At 49.5% G+C, this 18535-nt stretch overlaps 1 protein-coding gene and 1 non-coding gene across 2 annotated transcripts in view; both read right to left on the bottom strand.

Annotated features, from left to right (window-relative positions):
- Positions 1-18529, bottom strand: part of LOC115193074 (protein phosphatase 1 regulatory subunit 12A) — a 34911-nt gene extending 16382 nt beyond the window's left edge. Inside the window, exons 1-12 of the mRNA XM_029752059.1 lie at positions 18490-18529; positions 16640-16784; positions 16040-16124; positions 9199-9465; positions 8790-8899; positions 8263-8505; positions 5797-5879; positions 4981-5067; positions 3766-3858; positions 2834-2953; positions 1039-1129; positions 457-786 (exon numbers count right to left, since the gene is read on the bottom strand). Of these exons, the coding sequence (XP_029607919.1) occupies positions 457-786; positions 1039-1129; positions 2834-2953; positions 3766-3858; positions 4981-5067; positions 5797-5879; positions 8263-8505; positions 8790-8899; positions 9199-9465; positions 16040-16124; positions 16640-16784; positions 18490-18494 (1659 nt within the window). The 5' untranslated portion in view covers positions 18495-18529. The remainder of the gene's footprint in view (positions 1-456; positions 787-1038; positions 1130-2833; positions 2954-3765; positions 3859-4980; positions 5068-5796; positions 5880-8262; positions 8506-8789; positions 8900-9198; positions 9466-16039; positions 16125-16639; positions 16785-18489) is intronic.
- Positions 11885-11957, bottom strand: trnaa-ugc (transfer RNA alanine (anticodon UGC)). The gene has a single exon. It is a non-coding gene; the product is annotated as a tRNA-Ala (tRNA).
- Positions 18530-18535: the final 6 nt, after the last annotated feature.

Below are 18535 nucleotides of genomic sequence, written 5' to 3' on the forward strand. Positions count from 1 at the left end.
TAAATACCGCTGCTCTAGGGTGTAGGGGTTAAATACCGCTGCTCTAGGGTGTAGGGGCTAGGGTGTAGGGGTTAAATACCGCTGCTCTAGGGTGTAGGGGTTAAATACCGCTGCTCTAGGGTGTAGGAGTTAAATACCGCTGCTTTAGGGTGTAGGGGCTAGGGTGTAGGGGTTAAATACCGCTGCTTTAGGGTGTAGGGGCTAGGGGCTGATGTAACACCCTTGATCTAGGGTGTAGGGGCTAAATACCGCTGCTTTAGGGTGCAGGGTGTAGTGTGTAGGGTGTAGGGGTTAAATACCGCTGCTCTAGGGTGTAGGGGCTAGGGTGTAGGGGTTAAATACCGCTGCTCTAGGGTGTAGGGGCTAATGTAATACCCTTGATCTAGGGTGTAGGAGTTAAATACTGCTGCTCTAGGGTGCAGGGTGTAGTGTGTAGGGGTTAAATACTGCTCTCACCCCCTCTTCTGCTTTCTTCTTATTGGCCTCTTCCTTCTCCTCCTCCTCCTCTTTCCTTGCCTTCTCTCTCCCTTTGTCCGTCTGTGCTGTCTTCATGGCCTTGTCTCTCCCTTCGTCCGTCTGTGCTGTCTTCATGGCCTTGTCTCTCCCTTCGTCCATCTGTCCTGTCTTCATGGCCTTGTCTCTCCCTTCGTCCATCTGTCCTGTCTTCATGGCCTTGTCTCTCCCTTCGTCCGTCTGTCCTGTCTTCATGGCCTTGTCTCTCCCTTCGTCCGTCTGTGCCGTCTTCATTGTCTTCTCAGCTTCCTTCAGGTCTGTGAGCGTCACCCCCTGATTGGACAACAGACAGGAGGTTTTAGTCATGTCCTTGTCAGACAGACAAATCACAATGCCTGCCAATCTACTGGATTGTTCCATCTCATTTGCAAATCTCTTCTCTCTTTCACTGATTGGAGAAGACTTATCAGGTGAAAACAATATGGTGAAAGGAAGCTCATTGGACTGGCTTTCTCAGATCAGATGAAGGAGAGAAGGCGAAGAAGGGAGAAAATGCTGTGTATTTCCTGTCTGGATATATCTGACCTGAGTGGATCGTCGTGACTGTCTGGCGTGTCTGGAGCGAGCCTTCCTCTGAGCCTCAGCCTCCTCATCACGTACCGGGGTCAAGTAGGACCTGGACCGGGGAAACACAAAACATTATTTATTACATTACCCATAACATTATCATGAAATGATTTAGACATCAAGCACCAGGGTCAGGTAGGACCCATTTGCCTACATTTAACTAATATTTAGCTACATAGAAAACATAGGAAAGATAAGAAGGAGAAAGGTAAGGCAAGAGGGAGAAAGGCAAGAGGGGAGAAAGGCAAGACGGAGAAAGGCAAGAGAGGAGAAAGACAAGCGGGGAGAAAGGTAAGAGGGAGAAAGATACGAAGGAGAAAGGTAAGAGGGAGAAAGGTAAGAGGGAGAAAGGTAAGAGGGGAGAAAGGTAAGAAGGGAGAAAGGTAAGAGGGGAGAAAGGTAAGAAGGGAGAAAGGTAAAAGGGGAGAAAGGTAAGAGGGGACAAAGATAAGAAGGAGAAAGGTAAGAGGGGAGAAAGATACGAAGGAGAAAGGTAAGAGGGGAGAAAGATACGAAGGAGAAAGGTAAGAGGGGAGAAAGATACGAAGGAGAAAGGTAAGAGGGAGAAAGGTAAGAGGGGAGAAAGATACGAAGGAGAAAGGTAAGAGGGAGAAAGATACGAAGGAGAAAGGTAAGAGGGAGAAAGGTAAGAGGGGAGAAAGATACGAAGGAGAAAGGTAAGAGGGAGAAAGGTAAGAGGGGAGAAAGGTAAGAAGGGAGAAAGGTAAAAGGGGAGAAAGGTAAGAGGGGACAAAGATAAGAAGGAGAAAGACAAGAGGGGAGAAAGACAAGAGGGGAGAAAGACAAGAGGGGAGAAACATAAGAAGGAGAAAGGTAAGAGGGGAGAAAGGTAAGAGGGAGAAAGATAAGAGGGAGAAAGGTAAGAGGGGAGAAAGGTAAGAGGGAAAAAGGTAAGAGGGAGAAAGGTAAGGAGAAAGGTAAGAGGGAGAAAGGTAAGAGGGAGAAAGGTAAGAGGGAGAAACGTAAGAGGGAGAAAGGTAAGGAGAAAGACAAGAGGGGAGAAAGACAAGAGGGGAGAAACATAAGGAGAAAGGTAAGAGGGGAGAAAGGTAAGAGGGAGAAAGGTAAGAGGGGAGAAAGACAAGAGGGGAGAAAGACAAGAGGGGAGAAAGACAAGAGGGGAGAAAGACAAGAGGGGAGAAAGACAAGAGGGGAGAAAGACAAGAGGGGAGAAAGACAAGAGGGGACAAAGATAAGAGGGAGAAACATAAGAAGGAGAAAGGTAAGAGGGGAGAAAGATAAGAGGGGAGAAAGGTAAGAGGGAGAAAGGTAAGGAGAAAGGTAAGAGGGAGAAAGGTAAGAGGGAGAAAGGTAAGAGGGAGAAAGGTAAGAGGGGAGAAAGGTAAGAGGGGAGAAAGGTAAGAGGGGAGAAAGGTAAGAGGGAGAAAGGTAAGAGGGGAGAAAGGTAAGAGGGGAGAAAGATAAGAGGGGAGAAAGGTAAGAGGGGAGAAAGATACGAAGGAGAAAGGTAAGAGGGGAATAGACAGAATTGAAAGGTCACAGATCAGCGTCCCAGGTGACTGTGCATCAGCTTAGTAGACCACTACACCACTCTGGCACATAACCTTCAACTACATTTAATCACATCAACAACACTCAACTACAATTGCAGCCTCACACCCTTGGCACGCCACTGTGTTTAAAGGTGAAAGTTCAAACATCTAGAAAACAAATAGGCTCTGTAAACTCTAAACGCTGAAACATCGTTGCCGTCATGGTGAAAAAGACTCACTTGCGCCTCTGCTTTGTCTCCAGATCGCTGCCCCCGCCGGTCGTCGTGGTGACAGAGATGGAGGTGGTGGTGACAGAACCCTGCTCCTTCTCCTTCTTCTCTGCCTGCTCCTGAGCCAGTCTGAAATAGAGGGAGAGAGAGGGGAGAGAGAGATAAGAGGGGGAAGAGAGAGAGAGGGTAGAGAGGAGAGACAGGGGTAGAGAGGAGAGAGAGATGGTAGAGAGGAGAAAGATTGAGAGGAGAGAGAGGGTAGAGAGGAGATGGACGGGGTAGAGAGGAGAGAGAGATGGTAGAGAGGAGAGAGATTGAGAGGAGAGAGAGGGTAGAGAGGAGAGAGATTGAGAGGAGAGAGAGGGTAGAGAGGAGATAGACGGGGTAGAGAGGAGAGAGAGGGTAGAGAGGAGAGAGATTGAGGGGAGAGAGAGGGTAGAGAGGAGATGGACGGGGTAGAGAGGAGAGAGAGATGGTAGAGAGGAGAGAGATTGAGAGGAGAGAGAGGGTAGAGAGGAGAGAGGGTAGAGGAGAGAGAGAGAGAGGGTAGAGAGGAGAGACAGGGGGTAGAAAGGAGAGAGAGATGGTAGAGAGGAGAGAGATGGTAGAGAGGAGAGAGAGGGTAGAGAGGAGATGGACGGGGTAGAGGAGAGAGATGGTAGAGAGGAGAGAGATTGAGGGGAGAGAGAGGGTAGAGAGGAGATGGACGGGGTAGAGAGGAGCGAGATGGTAGAGAGGAGAGAAAGTGAGGGTAGAGAGGAGAGAGAGAGGGTAGAGAGAGAGGAATAAATATTTAGTCCTGGCATCCATAACTATGACTTTGAGAGTGGTTCCATTTCTCCAGCCCCACACCTCAGCGTTATAGCAAACCAAGTGGCAGGGCTGCTGTGTCGTTTGCTCTAAAAGGAATTAAGGACCGTGCCATTATCACACACACCCACCTCTGGGCCACCAGGATGTTGAGTCGACTGAGTCCAGCAGAGGAGCTACTTCCTGTCCCCGTGGGGTCATCCGGTTTGCGTCCATAGGATGAGCTGGGAATACCAACCAGACTTATTGACCATAATATCTACAGCATATTCTCTACTACAGCCACATAAACAGTGGCTATGGCTAGGTCTCCCTTGTAACAGAGGTCTGTTTTTGGCCACTACTTTTTTACAGTTCAGTTTGGATGCCTGACTAGGACGAATAATGGGACAAGCTGGTTAAATAAAGACAACATACTCAGAGACAATATACTCAGAGACAATATACTCAGAGACAACATACTCAGAGACAACATACTCAGAGACAACATACTCAGAGACAACATACTCAGAGACAACATACTCAGAGACAATGCATCCAGCAGTGTAATATTGAACACAGAAGAAGAGTGTATGGAAGAGAGTGGGAACATCACACTGTGTTTTCTAACTACATTCAACCAGAAGCCCTAAGAGTGGACAAACACACCAATGAGCAGAGCCAAGGCTGCAGGACATACCTGAGAGGAGCCAAGGCTGAAGGACATACCTGAGAGGAGCCAAGGCTGTAGGACATACCTGAGAGGAGCCAAGGCTGTAGGACATACCTGAGAGGAGCCAAGGCTGAAGGACATACCTGAGAGGAGCCAAGGCTGAAGGACATACCTGAGAGGAGCCAAGGCTACAGGACATACCTGAGAGGAGCCAAGGCTGTAGGACATACCTGAGAGGAGCCAAGGCTGTAGGGCATACCTGAGAGGAGCCAAGGATGTAGGGCATACCTGAGAGGAGCCAAGGCTGTAGGACATACCTGAGAGGAGCCAAGGCTACAGGACATACCTGAGAGGAGCCAAGGCTGTAGGACATACCTGAGAGGAGCCAAGGCTGTAGGACATACCTGAGAGGAGCCAAGGCTGTAGGACATACCTGAGAGGAGCCAAGGCTGTAGGACATACCTGAGAGGAGCCAAGGCTGTAGGACATACCTGAGAGGAGCCAAGGCTGCAGGACATACCTGAGAGGAGCCAAGGCTGTAGGGCATACCTGAGAGGAGCCAAGGCTGTAGGACATACCTGAGAGGAGCCAAGGCTACAGGACATACCTGAGAGGAGCCAAGGCTGTAGGACATACCTGAGAGGAGCCAAGGCTGTAGGACATACCTGAGAGGAGCCAAGGCTGTAGGACATACCTGAGAGGCAAGGAGGGGGTGGAGCTGCTAAGATCACTTCCAGTACTATTGAGGCGTCGGGTGTAAGAGGAGCTACGACTCAGCCAGCTGAGGGAGAGAGGCGGGGGAGGGTGAGAGAGAGATAGAGAGAGAGAGAGAGAGAGAGAGAGAGAGGGGGAGAGAGGGAGGGTGAGAGAGAGGGGAGGGTGAGAGAGAGGGAGGGAGAGAGAGAGAGAGAGGATGAGGAGAGAGAGAGAGAGAGAGAGAGAGGAGAGAGGAGAGAGAGAGAGGAGGGAGGAAGGGAGGGAGGGAGGGTGAGAGAGAGGGAGGGTGGGTGAGAGAGGGAGGGTGGGTGAGAGATAGAGAGAGGGAGGGAGGGTGGGTGAGAGAGAGAGGGAGGGAGGGTGGGTGAGAGAGAGAGGGAGGGAGGGTGGGTGTGAGAGAGAGAGGGAGGGTGGGTGAGAGAGAGGGAGGGTGGGTGAGAGAGAGAGAGGGAGGGTGGGTGAGAGAGAGGGAGGGTGGGTGAGAGAGAGGGAGGGTGGGTGAGAGAGAGGGAGGGTGGGTGAGAGAGAGGGAGGGTGGGTGAGAGAGAGGGAGGGTGGGTGGGTGAGAGAGAGGGAGGGTGGGTGAGAGAGAGAGAGAGAGAGGGAGGGAGGGAGGGTGAGAGAGATGTTGGGTGAGAGAGAGTGAGAGAGGAACGGTGGTGATGCAGTGAAGCTCAAAACCGGTTTATATATCTTTCCTCAAACAAACACACAGTGAAGCTGATGAGCAGCCTTTCACTGCCACTCCATACTGTGGTAGGTGACAGCATCATGTGAGGCAAGCTGAGCCCACCTGCTACTGCTGTCTGGGTTGGTGTCTGGCATACTGAAGAGACGCCTCGTTGGACTGGGGTTCACTCTGGCAGTCCTGGGTTCCTGAAAATACAAGGCTCTGTAGTTGGTCCAGTCTAACAGGACAGTACTGATGTAGTTGGTCCAGTAGTGATATAGTTGGTCCAGTAGTGATATAGTTGGTCCAGTAGTGATATAGTTGGTCCAGTCTAAGAGAACAGTATTGTATTAAAGGTGGTGATGTAGTTGGTCCAGTCTAAGAGGACAGTAGTGTATTAGAGGTGCTGATGTAGTTGGTCCAGTCTAAGACGACAGTACTGATGTAGTTGGTCCAGTCGTGATGTAGTTGGTCCAGTCTAAGAGAACAGTAGTGTATTAGAGGTGCTGATGTAGTTGGTCCAGTCTAAGAGGACAGTACTGATGTAGTTGGTCCAGTAGTGATGTAGTTGGTCCAGTCTAAGAGGACAGTAGTGTATTAGAGGTGCTGATGTAGTTGGTCCAGTCTAAGACGACAGTAGTGTATTAGAGGTGCTGATGTAGTTGGTCCAGTCTAAGACGACAGTACTGATGTAGTTGGTCCAGTCGTGATGTAGTTGGTCCAGTCTAAGAGAACAGTAGTGTATTAGAGGTGCTGATGTAGTTGGTCCAGTCTAAGAGGACAGTAGTGATATAGTTGGTCCAGTCTAAGAGAACAGTAGTGTATTAGAGGTGCTGATGTAGTTGGTCCAGTCTAACAGGACAGTACTGATGTAGTTGGTCCAGTCTAACAGGACAGTACTGATGTAGTTGGTCCAGTCTAACAGGACAGTACTGATGTAGTTGGTCCAGTCTAAGAGGACAGTAGTGATGTAGTTGGTCCAGTCTAAGAGGACAGTAGTGATATAGTTGGTGCAGTCTAAGAGGACAGTAGTGATATAGTTGGTCCAGTCTAAGAGAACAGTAGTGTATTAGAGGTGGTGATGTAGTTGGTCCAGTCTAAGAGGACAGTACTGATGTAGTTGGTCCAGTCTAAGAAGACAGTAGCGTATTAGGAGGTACTGATGTAGTTGGTCCAGTCTAAGAGGACAGTAGCGTATTAGGAGGTACTGATGTAGTTGGTCCAGTCTAAGAGAACAGTAGTGTATTAGAGGTGGTGATGTAGTTGGTCCAGTCTAAGACGACAGTACTGATGTAGTTGGTCCAGTCGTGATGTAGTTGGTCCAGTCTAAGAGAACAGTAGTGTATTAGAGGTGCTGATGTAGTTGGTCCAGTCTAAGAGGACAGTACTGATGTAGTTGGTCCAGTAGTGATATAGTTGGTCCAGTCTAAGAGGACAGTAGTGTATTAGAGGTGCTGATGTAGTTGGTCCAGTCTAAGACGACAGTAGTGTATTAGAGGTGCTGATGTAGTTGGTCCAGTCTAAGACGACAGTACTGATGTAGTTGGTCCAGTCGTGATGTAGTTGGTCCAGTCTAAGAGAACAGTAGTGTATTAGAGGTGCTGATGTAGTTGGTCCAGTCTAAGAGGACAGTAGTGATATAGTTGGTCCAGTCTAAGAGAACAGTAGTGTATTAGAGGTGCTGATGTAGTTGGTCCAGTCTAACAGGACAGTACTGATGTAGTTGGTCCAGTCTAACAGGACAGTACTGATGTAGTTGGTCCAGTCTAACAGGACAGTACTGATGTAGTTGGTCCAGTCTAAGAGGACAGTATTGATATAGTTGGTCCAGTCTAAGAGAACAGTAGTGTATTAGAGGTGGTGATGTAGTTGGTGCAGTCTAAGAGGACAGTAGTGATATAGTTGGTCCAGTCTAAGAGAACAGTAGTGTATTAGAGGTGGTGATGTAGTTGGTCCAGTCTAAGAGGACAGTACTGATGTAGTTGGTCCAGTCTAAGAAGACAGTAGCGTATTAGGAGGTACTGATGTAGTTGGTCCAGTCTAAGAGGACAGTAGCGTATTAGGAGGTACTGATGTAGTTGGTCCAGTCTAAGAGAACAGTAGTGTATTAGAGGTGGTGATGTAGTTGGTGCAGTCTAAGAGGACAGTACTGATGTAGTTGGTCCAGTAGTGATATAGTTGGTCCAGTAGTGATATAGTTGGTCCAGTCTAAGAGGGCAGTAGTGATATAGTTGGTTCAGTCTAAGAGGGCAGTAGTGATATAGTTGGTCCAGTCTAAGAGGACAGTATTGTATTAGAGGTGGTGATGTAGTTGGTCCAGTCTAAGAGGACAGTACTGATGTAGTTGGTATAGTCTAAGAGGTCATTAGTGTATTGGAGGTTGCTGAGTGGGCACTCTTTGAGCCTATTGGTGAGTATCAGTTGTCTTTCCTTGATTCCTCGTGTCCTCTTTCCTCGCGTACTTCTCAAAATACATCAGAGGACGTTTTGAGAAGGAAACGAGGACAGAAGATGTGAGGAATCAAGGATAAACAACTAGTTTAAACATGTAAACAAAGTCAATGACATCAATAACAATGATTTCTCTACCTTGGTGTCTGTGGTGGTGGTGTTGGAGCTGAGGCGTGGGCTGGAGGCAGAGCGGGTCATCCCTAGGCCCAGGCCAGACTCAGGGGCCCCGCGGGTGGACTCCTGGCTGGGGTCGTTGGCCCCTGAAGGACCCAGGGTCACAGAGCTGCCTGCCTTACGAAGAGAGGTCCTCCAGGAGCCAGGGGCCGCTCCAGGGGCCGAGCTAGGGGCCACTTCGGGGGCTGGGGGCTTCCCTGGGTCCTGCTACTTACACAACAGAGAGAGAGAGATTTAACTTTCTGAGTAATCTCATCACTTGGGCAAGGAATCAAATCGACTCAAATCAACAGCCTTCCCAGAGAGATATTAAAGGCAATTTCTCAGGAGTTCACAGGTCAAGCAGAATTCAATAGCAGAGAGAGGTTTTTAATCTGAGCTTGTTTAAAAACCCGTCTTAGTCGATTCAATTATGAGGAGCTACAATCTCCTAGCTCTCCTAAAGAGCATTTTGTTGTTGTTCAAACTGCAATAGAAAAACTGTGTCGTACCTTTTTGGCCGGGTCTCCTGAAGTGCTTGTTGCCGTGGAGGTAGCGTGGGTGGAGGAGTTGTTGCGTTTGTTGTTCAAGTTGTTGATGATCTCTCGGTTTTTGGCTTTCTCTGCAAGAACAACACAACCGATCAGTCAGTCCATGTGACTGGGACCATCAAAACAACAAGAACAGCATCTGTACCAGAACATCAAGGGTATGGAACCAATACCATTAAATCATAACTGCCTTTTCTTCAAATGCTTGGTGATAATAAGCAAGAATTGGAATTTCAGTTTACTTCTTGAATCGACCCCCCCAAAAAACTCTGCTTTATAAATCTTCAGAGTATCTCTCAGGGCCCTGGTCAAAAGTAGTGCACTATATAGGGAATAGGGGGCCTCTTGGAAAGCAAACTCAGTCGCTTACCTGATTCAGCATCGCTCTCAGATTCGTCATCCTCCTCTTCTGAACTGGAGCTGCTGGAGGCCTTGCCCTGTCCCTGCGTCCCCTGCGTCCCAGGCTGGCTCTGTCCCTGCGTCCCAGGCTGGCCCTGTCCCTGCGTCCCAGGCTGGCCCTGTCCCTGCGTCCCAGGCTGGCCCTGTCCTCCCTCCTCCTCTTCTTCTTCGGCTGGGCTGCTGGTCAGGGCGGGGGGGAGGGTGCTTCTCTCTCTCGTGGAGGCAGATCTTCTCTCTGCTGCTCATACGAGAGATTGAGGTCCTGCAGGTGAGGGGCAGGGGGGCGGGGATAGGATGACAGGTAGGCATGCAGGAGGCAATCAGTGAGGGCGATCACTCAGGGTGCAGCAAACCAGAGTGTGTGTGGACAAAAACAAAGCAGGATGTCTAATGTGACTGAATCTGGTCTGGAAACTGGACCAACATTTAACAGATTTAAACAACAATTTAACAACAACAACAATCTAGAAAATATCTCTATTATGTAGGTTTCCAAACATACAGTAGTACATCGCCATAGCAAAAAACATCTGGAAAACCAACCCAGTGTGAGGAGGGCGTGACTAGAGGAGGGCGTGGCTAGAGGAGGGCGTGACTAGGGGAGGGCGTGACTAGAGGAGGGCGTGACTAGGGGAGGGCGTGACTAGAGGAGGGCGTGGCTAGGGGAGGGCGTGACTAGAGGAGGGCGTGGCTAGGGGAGGGCGTGACTAGAGGAGGGCGTGGCTAGGGGAGGGCGTGACTAGAGGAGGGCGTGACTAGGGGAGGGCGTGACTAGGGGAGGGCGTGGCTAGGGGAGGGCGTGGCTAGGGGAGGGCGTGACTAGAGGAGGGCGTGACTAGAGGAGGGCGTGACTAGAGGAGGGCGTGACTAGAGGAAGGCGTGACTAGAGGAGGGCGTGACTAGGGGAGGGCGTGACTAGGGGAGGGCGTGACTTGAGGAGGGCGTGACTAGAGGACTAGGGGAGGGTGTGACTAGAGGAGGGCGTGACTAGAGGAGGGCGTGACTAGAGGAGGGCGTGACTAGAGGAGGGCGTGACTAGAGGAGGGAGTGACTAGAGGAGGGAGTGACTTGGTTGGTTCTCCTCTTCCATCCATATCACTTCTGTGGCAGTGTGACGATGGAGTGACTAGCTTGCAAGGCAGCTGACACTGGTGACACACAAACAGTAAAACACAAAGGGCTGATTCAGTGATTCAAGTCAGTAACACATTAGGCTGGTAATGTAGTACATTATGTCTGGTTCAGGTCAGTAGGCTGGTAATGTAGTACACTATGTCTGGTTCAGGTCAGTAGGCTGGTAATGTAGTACATTATGTCTGGTTCAGGTCAGTAGGCTGGTAATGTAGTACATTATGTCTGGTTCAGGTCAGTAGGCTGGTAATGTAGTACATCATGTCTGGTTCAGGTCAGTAGGCTGGTAATGTAGTACATCATGTCTGGTTCAGGTCAGTAGGCTGGTAATGTAGTACATTATGTCTGGTTCAGGTCAGTAGGCTGGTAATGTAGTATATTATGTCTGGTTCAGGTCAGTAGGCTGGTAATGTAGTACATCATGTCTGGTTCAGGTCAGTAACACATTAGGCTGGTAATGTAGTACATTATGTCTGGTTCAGGTCAGTAGGCTGGTAATGTAGTAACATTTTGTCTGGTTCAGGTCAGTAGGCTGGTAATGTAGTACATTATGTCTGGTTCAGGTCAGTAGGCTGGTAATGTAGTACATCATGTCTGGTTCAGGTCAGTAGGCTGGTAATGTAGTACATCATGTCTGGTTCAGGTCAGTAGGCTGGTAATGTAGTACATTATGTCTGGTTCAGGTCAGTAGGCTGGTAATGTAGTACATTATGTCTGGTTCAGGTCAGTAGGCTGGTAATGTAGTACATCATGTCTGGTTCAGGTCAGTAACACATTAGGCTGGTAATGTAGTACATTATGTCTGGTTCAGGTCAGTAGGCTGGTAATGTAGTAACATTATGTCTGGTTCAGGTCAGTAACACATTAGGCTGGTAATGTAGTACATTATGTCTGGTTCAGGTCAGTAGGCTGGTAATGTAGTAACATTTTGTCTGGTTCAGGTCAGTAGGCTGGTAATGTAGTACATTATGTCTGGTTCAGGTCAGTAGGCTGGTAATGTAGTACATTATGTCTGGTTCAGGTCAGTAGGCTGGTAATGTAGTACATCATGTCTGGTTCAGGTCAGTAACACATTAGGCTGGTAATGTAGTACATTATGTCTGGTTCAGGTCAGTAGGCTGGTAATGTAGTAACATTATGTCTGGTTCAGGTCAGTAACACATTAGGCTGGTAATGTAGTACATTATGTCTGGTTCAGGACAGTAATCTGGTAATGTAGTACATCATGTCTGGTTCAGGTCAGTAGGCTGGTAATGTAGTACATTATGACTGGTTCAGGTCAGTAGGCTGGTAATGTAGTACATCATGTCTGGTTCAGGTCAGTAGGCTGGTAATGTAGTACATCATGTCTGGTTCAGGTCAGTAGGCTGGTAATGTAGTACATTATGTCTGGTTCAGGTCAGTAGGCTGGTAATGTACATTTTACATTTTAGTCATTTAGCAGACGCTCTTATCCAGAGCGACTTACAGTAGTGAATGCATACATTTCATACAATTTCATACATTTTTTTTTTTTTTTCTGTGCTGGCCCCCCGTGGGAATCGAACCCACAACCCTGGCGTTGCAAACACCACGCTCTACCAACTGAGCTACAGGGTCAGTAGACTGGTAATGTAGTACATCATGTCTGGTTCAGGTCAGTAGGCTGGTAATGTAGTACATTATGTCTGGTTCAGGTCAGTCGGCTGGTAATGTAGTACATTATGTCTGGTTCAGGTCAGTAGGCTGGTAATGTAGTACATTATGTCTGGTTCAGGTGAGTAGGCTGGTAATGTAGTACATTATGTCTGGTTCAGGTCAGTAGGCTGGTAATGTAGTACATCATGTCTGGTTCAGGTCAGTAACACATTAGGCTGGTAATGTAGTACATTATGTCTGGTTCAGGTTAGTAGGCTGGTAATGTAGTAACATTATGTCTGGTTCAGGTCAGTAACACATTAGGCTGGTAATGTAGTACATTATGTCTGGTTCAGGACAGTAATCTGGTAATGTAGTACATCATGTCTGGTTCAGGTCAGTAGGCTGGTAATGTAGTAACATTATGTCTGGTTCAGGTCAGTAGGCTGGTAATGTAGTACATCATGTCTGGTTCAGGTCAGTAGGCTGGTAATGTAGTACATTATGACTGGTTCAGGTCAGTAGACTGGTAATGTAGTACATCATGTCTGGTTCAGGTCAGTAGGCTGGTAATGTAGTACATCATGTCTGGTTCAGGTCAGTAGGCTGGTAATGTAGTACATTATGTCTGGTTCAGGTCAGTAACACATTAGGCTGGTAATGTAGTACATTATGACTGGTTCAGGTCAGTAGGCTGGTAATGTAGTACATCATGTCTGGTTCAGGTCAGTAGGCTGGTAATGTAGTACATTATGTCTGGTTCAGGTCAGTAGGCTGGTAATGTAGTACATCATGTCTGGTTCAGGTCAGTAGGCTGGTAATGTAGTACATTATGTCTGGTTCAGGTCAGTCGGCTGGTAATGTAGTACATTATGTCTGGTTCAGGTCAGTAGGCTGGTAATGTAGTACATCATGTCTGGTTCAGGTCAGTAACACATTAGGCTGGTAATGTAGTACATTATGTCTGGTTCAGGTCAGTAGGCTGGTAATGTAGTAACATTATGTCTGGTTCAGGTCAGTAACACATTAGGCTGGTAATGTAGTACATTATGTCTGGTTCAGGTCAGTAGGCTGGTAATGTAGTAACATTATGTCTGGTTCAGGTCAGTAGGCTGGTAATGTAGTACATTATGTCTGGTTCAGGTCAGTAGGCTGGTAATGTAGTACATCATGTCTGATTCAGGTTACATCATTCTGTTGGTAGAAAGATGTGCTACCTAATGCTGTGTGGTTCAGAATCAGTGATTCCTGGGTCAGTAATAGAAGGGTCAGTCAGTAAGAGACGGGTCAGTAAGAGAGACGGGTCAGTAAGAGAGACGGGTCAGTAAGAGAGACGGGTCAGTAAGAGGGACGGGTCAGTAACAGAGACGGGTCAGTAAGAGGGACGGGTCAGGCAGTAAGAGACGGGTCAGTAAGAGGGACGGGTCAGTAACAGAGACGGGTCAGTAACAGAGACGGGTCAGTAACAGAGACGGGTCAGTAAGAGGGACGGGTCAGTAAGAGGGACGGGTCAGGCAGTAAGAGACGGGTCAGTAAGAGGGACGGGTCAGTAAGAGGGACGGGTCAGTAACAGAGACGGGTCAGTAACAGAGACGGGTCAGTAACAGAGACGGGTCAGTAAGAGAGACGGGTCAGTAAGAGAGACGGGTCAGGCAGTAAGAGACGGGTCAGTAACAGAGACGGGTCAGTAACAGAGACGGGTCAGTATGAGACATGCTGGGGCACTGACCTGCGTGGTCTAACTGGTGCCATATTGATAGAAGGACTGGTTTCAATGACCGGAGGCTGGGACAGCTTGGCTTTCTCTGTACGCAACTACAGAGAGAGAGAGAGATACAGAGTAAATACACAGGAAGAGCTATACAGAGATATACACATTGATAAACAATTTATTTATATTTATATATATATATATATATATATATATATATATATATATATATATATATATATATATGAGGGAGTGACTTGGTCAGGCAGTAAGAGATGGGTCAGTAGGCTGGTAATGTAGTACATTATGTACTACATTACCAGCCTCCTCTAGTCACTCCCCTATATATATATATATATAGGGGAGTGACTAGAGGAGGTATATATATATATATATTACACACTGCTCAAAAAAATAAAGGGAACACTTAAACAACACATCCTAGATCTGAATGAAATAAATAATCTTATTAAATACTTTTTTCTTTACATAGTTGAATGTGCTGACAACAAAATCACACAAAAATAATCAATGGAAATCCAATTTATCAACCCATGGAGGTCTGGATTTGGAGTCACACTCAAAATTAAAGTGGAAAACCACACTACAGGCTGATCCAACTTTGATGTAATGTCCTTAAAACAAGTCAAAATGAGGCTCAGTAGTGTGTGTGGCCTCCACGTGCCTGTATGACCTCCCTACAACGCCTGGGCATGCTCCTGATGAGGTGGCGGATGGTCTCCTGAGGGATCTCCTCCCAGACCTGGACTAAAGTATCCGCCAACTCCTGGACAGTCTGTGGTGCAACGTGGCGTTGGTGGATGGAGCGAGACATGATGTCCCAGATGTGCTCAATTGGATTCAGGTCTGGTGAACGGGCGGGCCAGTCCATAGCATCAATGTCTTCCTCTTGCAGGAACTGCTGACACACTCCAGCCACATGAGGTCTAGCATTGTCTTGCATTAGGAGGAACCCAGGGCCAACCGCACCAGCATATGGTCTCACAAGGAGTCTGAGGATCTCATCTCGGTACCTAATGGCAGTCAGGCTACCTCTGGCGAGCACATGGCGGCCCCCAAAGAAATGCCACCCCACACCATGACTGACCCACCGCCAAACCGGTCATGCTGGAGGATGTTGCAGGCAGCAGAACGTTCTCCACGGCGTCTCCAGACTCTGTCACGTGCTCAGTGTGAACCTGCTTTAATCTGTGAAGAGCACAAGGCGCCAGTGGCGAATTTGCCAATCTTGGTGTTCTCTGGCAAATGCCAAACGTCCTGCACGGTGTTGGGCTGTAAGCACAACCCCCACCTGTGGACGTCGGGCCCTCATACCACCCTCATGGAGTCTGTTTCTGACCGTTTGAGCAAACACATGCACATTTGTGGCCTGCTGGAGGTCATTTTGCAGGGCTCTGGCAGTGCTCCTCCTGCTCCTCCTTGCACAAAGGCGGAGGGTAGCGGTCCTGCTGCTGGGTTGTTGCCCTCCTACGGCCTCCTCCACGTCTCCTGATGTACTGGCCTGTCTCCTGGTAGCGCCTCCATGCTCTGGACACTACGCTGACAGACACAGCAAACCTTCTTGCCACAGCTCGCATTGATGTGCCATCCTGGATGAGCTGCACTACCTGAGCCACTTGTGTGGGTTGTAGACTCCGTCTCATGCTACCACTAGAGTGAAAGCACCGCCAGCATTCAAAAGTGACCAAAACATCAGCCAGGAAGCATAGGAACTGAGAAGTGGTCTGTGGTCACCACCTGCAGAACCACTCCTTTATTGGGGGTGTCTTGCTAATTGCCTATAATTTCCACCTGTTGTCTATTCCATTTGCACAACAGCATGTGAAATTTATTGTCAATCAGTGTTGCTTCCTAAGTGGACAGTTTGATTTCACAGAAGTGTGATTTACTTGGAGTTACATTGTGTTGTTTAAGTGTTCCCTTTATTTTTTTGAGCAGTGTATATTTATGCAATTTCAATAAAACACAGTACAGAACACACTTCAGTAGGACAGGACAAGGAAGACACAGTAAAGGTCAAAAGTCAACACATTGTTTGGATAGAGACATAAATAGGGAAAGAATTCAACCAATGGCACGCTGAGACAGACAGACAGACAGACAGACAGACAGACAGACAGACAGACAGACAGACAGACAGACAGACAGACAGACAGACAGACAGACAGACAGACAGACAGACAGACAGAGAGAAAGTGAGAGACAGAGAGAAAGTGAGAGACAGAGAGAAAGTGAGAGACAGAGAGAGATCATGTACTCTAGCTATATAAGGTCACTCAGAGATAGAGGTAGCGTCCCAAATAGGGAATAGGGTGCCATTTGGGACATAAACAGGGACTCACAGCGTTCTGTTTCTTTGTCAGCTCCTCCAGAGTGTCCACTAGGGTGTCATCTGCTACCTCTATTGGGGTTTGTCCCTGGAACAAGGACAAACATTCACTGTAATACATGTCATTTAACATAGAGTGTCCCAAATTGCACCCTATTAACTATATAGTGCACTACTTTTTTCACTATATAGGGAATAGGGTGCCATTTGAGATGTTTACATTATCAATGCCTGTTGAGTCAGTATGTAGTAGAGGTGTTACTCTGCTGGCTTGAGCTTCTCTGTGTGAGTACATCAGTGTGTGGTGTGTGTGTGTGAGTACATCAGTGTGTGGTGTGTGTGTGTGCATCAGTGTGTGTGTGTACATCAGTGTGTGTGTGTGTACATCAGTGTGTGTGTGTGTGTGTGTGTGTACATCAATGTGTGTGTGTGTGTGTGTGTACATCAGTGTGTGTGTGTGTGTGTGTACATCAGTGTGTGTGTGTGTGTGTGTGTGTACATCAGTGTGTGTGTGTGTGTGTGTACATCAGTGTGTGTGTGTGTGTGTGTGTGTGTGTGTGTGTGTGTGTGTGTGTGTGTGTGTGTGTCTCATCTCCCACTCACCACGTTGTTGAGAGCAGCCATGTCACACATGTTGTCAGCCAGCAGAGAACAGACCTCCTGCTGCCCCCAGTGAGCCGCAGCGTGCAGGGCTGTCCAGCCATCCACATCACCACTGTCTAAATCCAGACTACACTGGAGCAGGACCCTGTGTGTGTGGGGGGGAGAAGGTTGAATAGATAGAGAGCAAACAGGAGGAGAGGAGGACAAGAGGACGGGAGGACAACAGGACGGGAGGACGAGGACACGAGACGGGAGGACAAGAGGACGGGAGGACGAGGACACGAGACGGGAGGACAAGAGGACGGGAGGACACGAGGATGGGAGGACGAGGACACGAGGACGGGAGGACACGAGGACGGGAGGACACGAGGACGGGAGGACGAGGACACGAGGACGGGAGGACACGAGGACGGGAGGACGAGGACACGAGGACGGGAGGACACGAGGACGGGAGGACGAGGACACGAGGACGAGGACACGAGGACGAGGACACGAGGACGGGAGGACGAGGACAGGAGGACAAGAGGACAGGAGGACAAGAGGACACGAGGACAAGAGGATGACTAACAGCAGCTGTTTGCTGCTCTACTGTGGTACAAAATTAGATAGACCAAAGACACAGTGGCACCAGTTCATGTTATTACTTCTGGCCGTGTCCCAGATCAGAAGGGTTTGCACTTTAGGACCAATGGTGTTGTCTAAAATGAGCACTCTGACTGAAGCTGGAAATGCATGTGTGTTTGGAGAGCCTTCCATTGCCTCTATCTCCAAACTGCAGCCTGGCTATCACCCGACTGACTGGCCATCACCCGACTGACTGGCCATCACCCGACTGACTGGCCATCACCCGACTGACTGGCCATCACCCGACTGACTGGCCATCACCCGACTGACTGGCCATCTCCCGACTGACTGGCCATCACCCGACTGACTGGCCATCACCCGACTGACTGGCCATCACCCGACTGGCACCCGACTAGCAGCCGACTGGCACCCGACTGGCACCCGACTGGCAGCCGACTGGCACCCGACTGGCACCCGACTGGCAGCCGACTGGCACCCGACTGGCAGCCGACTAGCAGCCGACTGGCACCCGACTAGCAGCCGACTGGCACCCGACTAGCAGCCGACTGGCAGCCGACTAGCAGCCGACTGGCACCCGACTGGCACCCGACTAGCAGCCGACTGGCACCCGACTGGCACCCGACTAGCAGCCGACTGGCACCCGACTAGCAGCCGACTGGCACCCGACTGGCAGCCGACTGGCACCCGACTGGCACCCGACTAGCAGCCGACTAGCACCAGACTAGCAGCCGACTGGCACCCGACTGGCAGCCGACTGGCACCCGACTGGCACCCGACTAGCAGCCGACTGGCACCCGACTAGCAGCCGACTGGCACCCGACTGGCACCCGACTAGCACCCGACTAGCACCAGACTAGCAGCCGACTAGCACCCGACTAGCACCAGACTAGCAGCCGACTGGCACCCGACTAGCACCAGACTAGCAGCCGACTGGCACCCGACTGGCACCCGACTGGCACCCGACTAGCACCCGACTAGCACCCGACTAGCACCCGACTAGCACCCGACTAGCACCCGACTGGCACCCGACTAGCAGCCGACTGGCAGCCGACTAGCAGCCGACTGGCACCCGACTGGCACCCGACTAGCAGCCGACTGGCACCCGACTGGCACCCGACTAGCAGCCGACTGGCACCCGACTAGCACCCGACTGGCACCCGACTAGCACCCGACTAGCACCCGACTAGCAGCCGACTAGCACCCGACTAGCAGCCGACTAGCACCCGACTAGCAGCCGACTAGCACCCGACTAGCACCCGACTCACTTCATGACTTCTATGTAGCCCTTGGCCGCGGCCACGTGCAGCGCTG

This window comes from Salmo trutta, chromosome 4, assembly GCF_901001165.1.
Source record: "Salmo trutta chromosome 4, fSalTru1.1, whole genome shotgun sequence".
In the NCBI taxonomy this organism is placed as follows: domain Eukaryota; kingdom Metazoa; phylum Chordata; class Actinopteri; order Salmoniformes; family Salmonidae; genus Salmo; species Salmo trutta.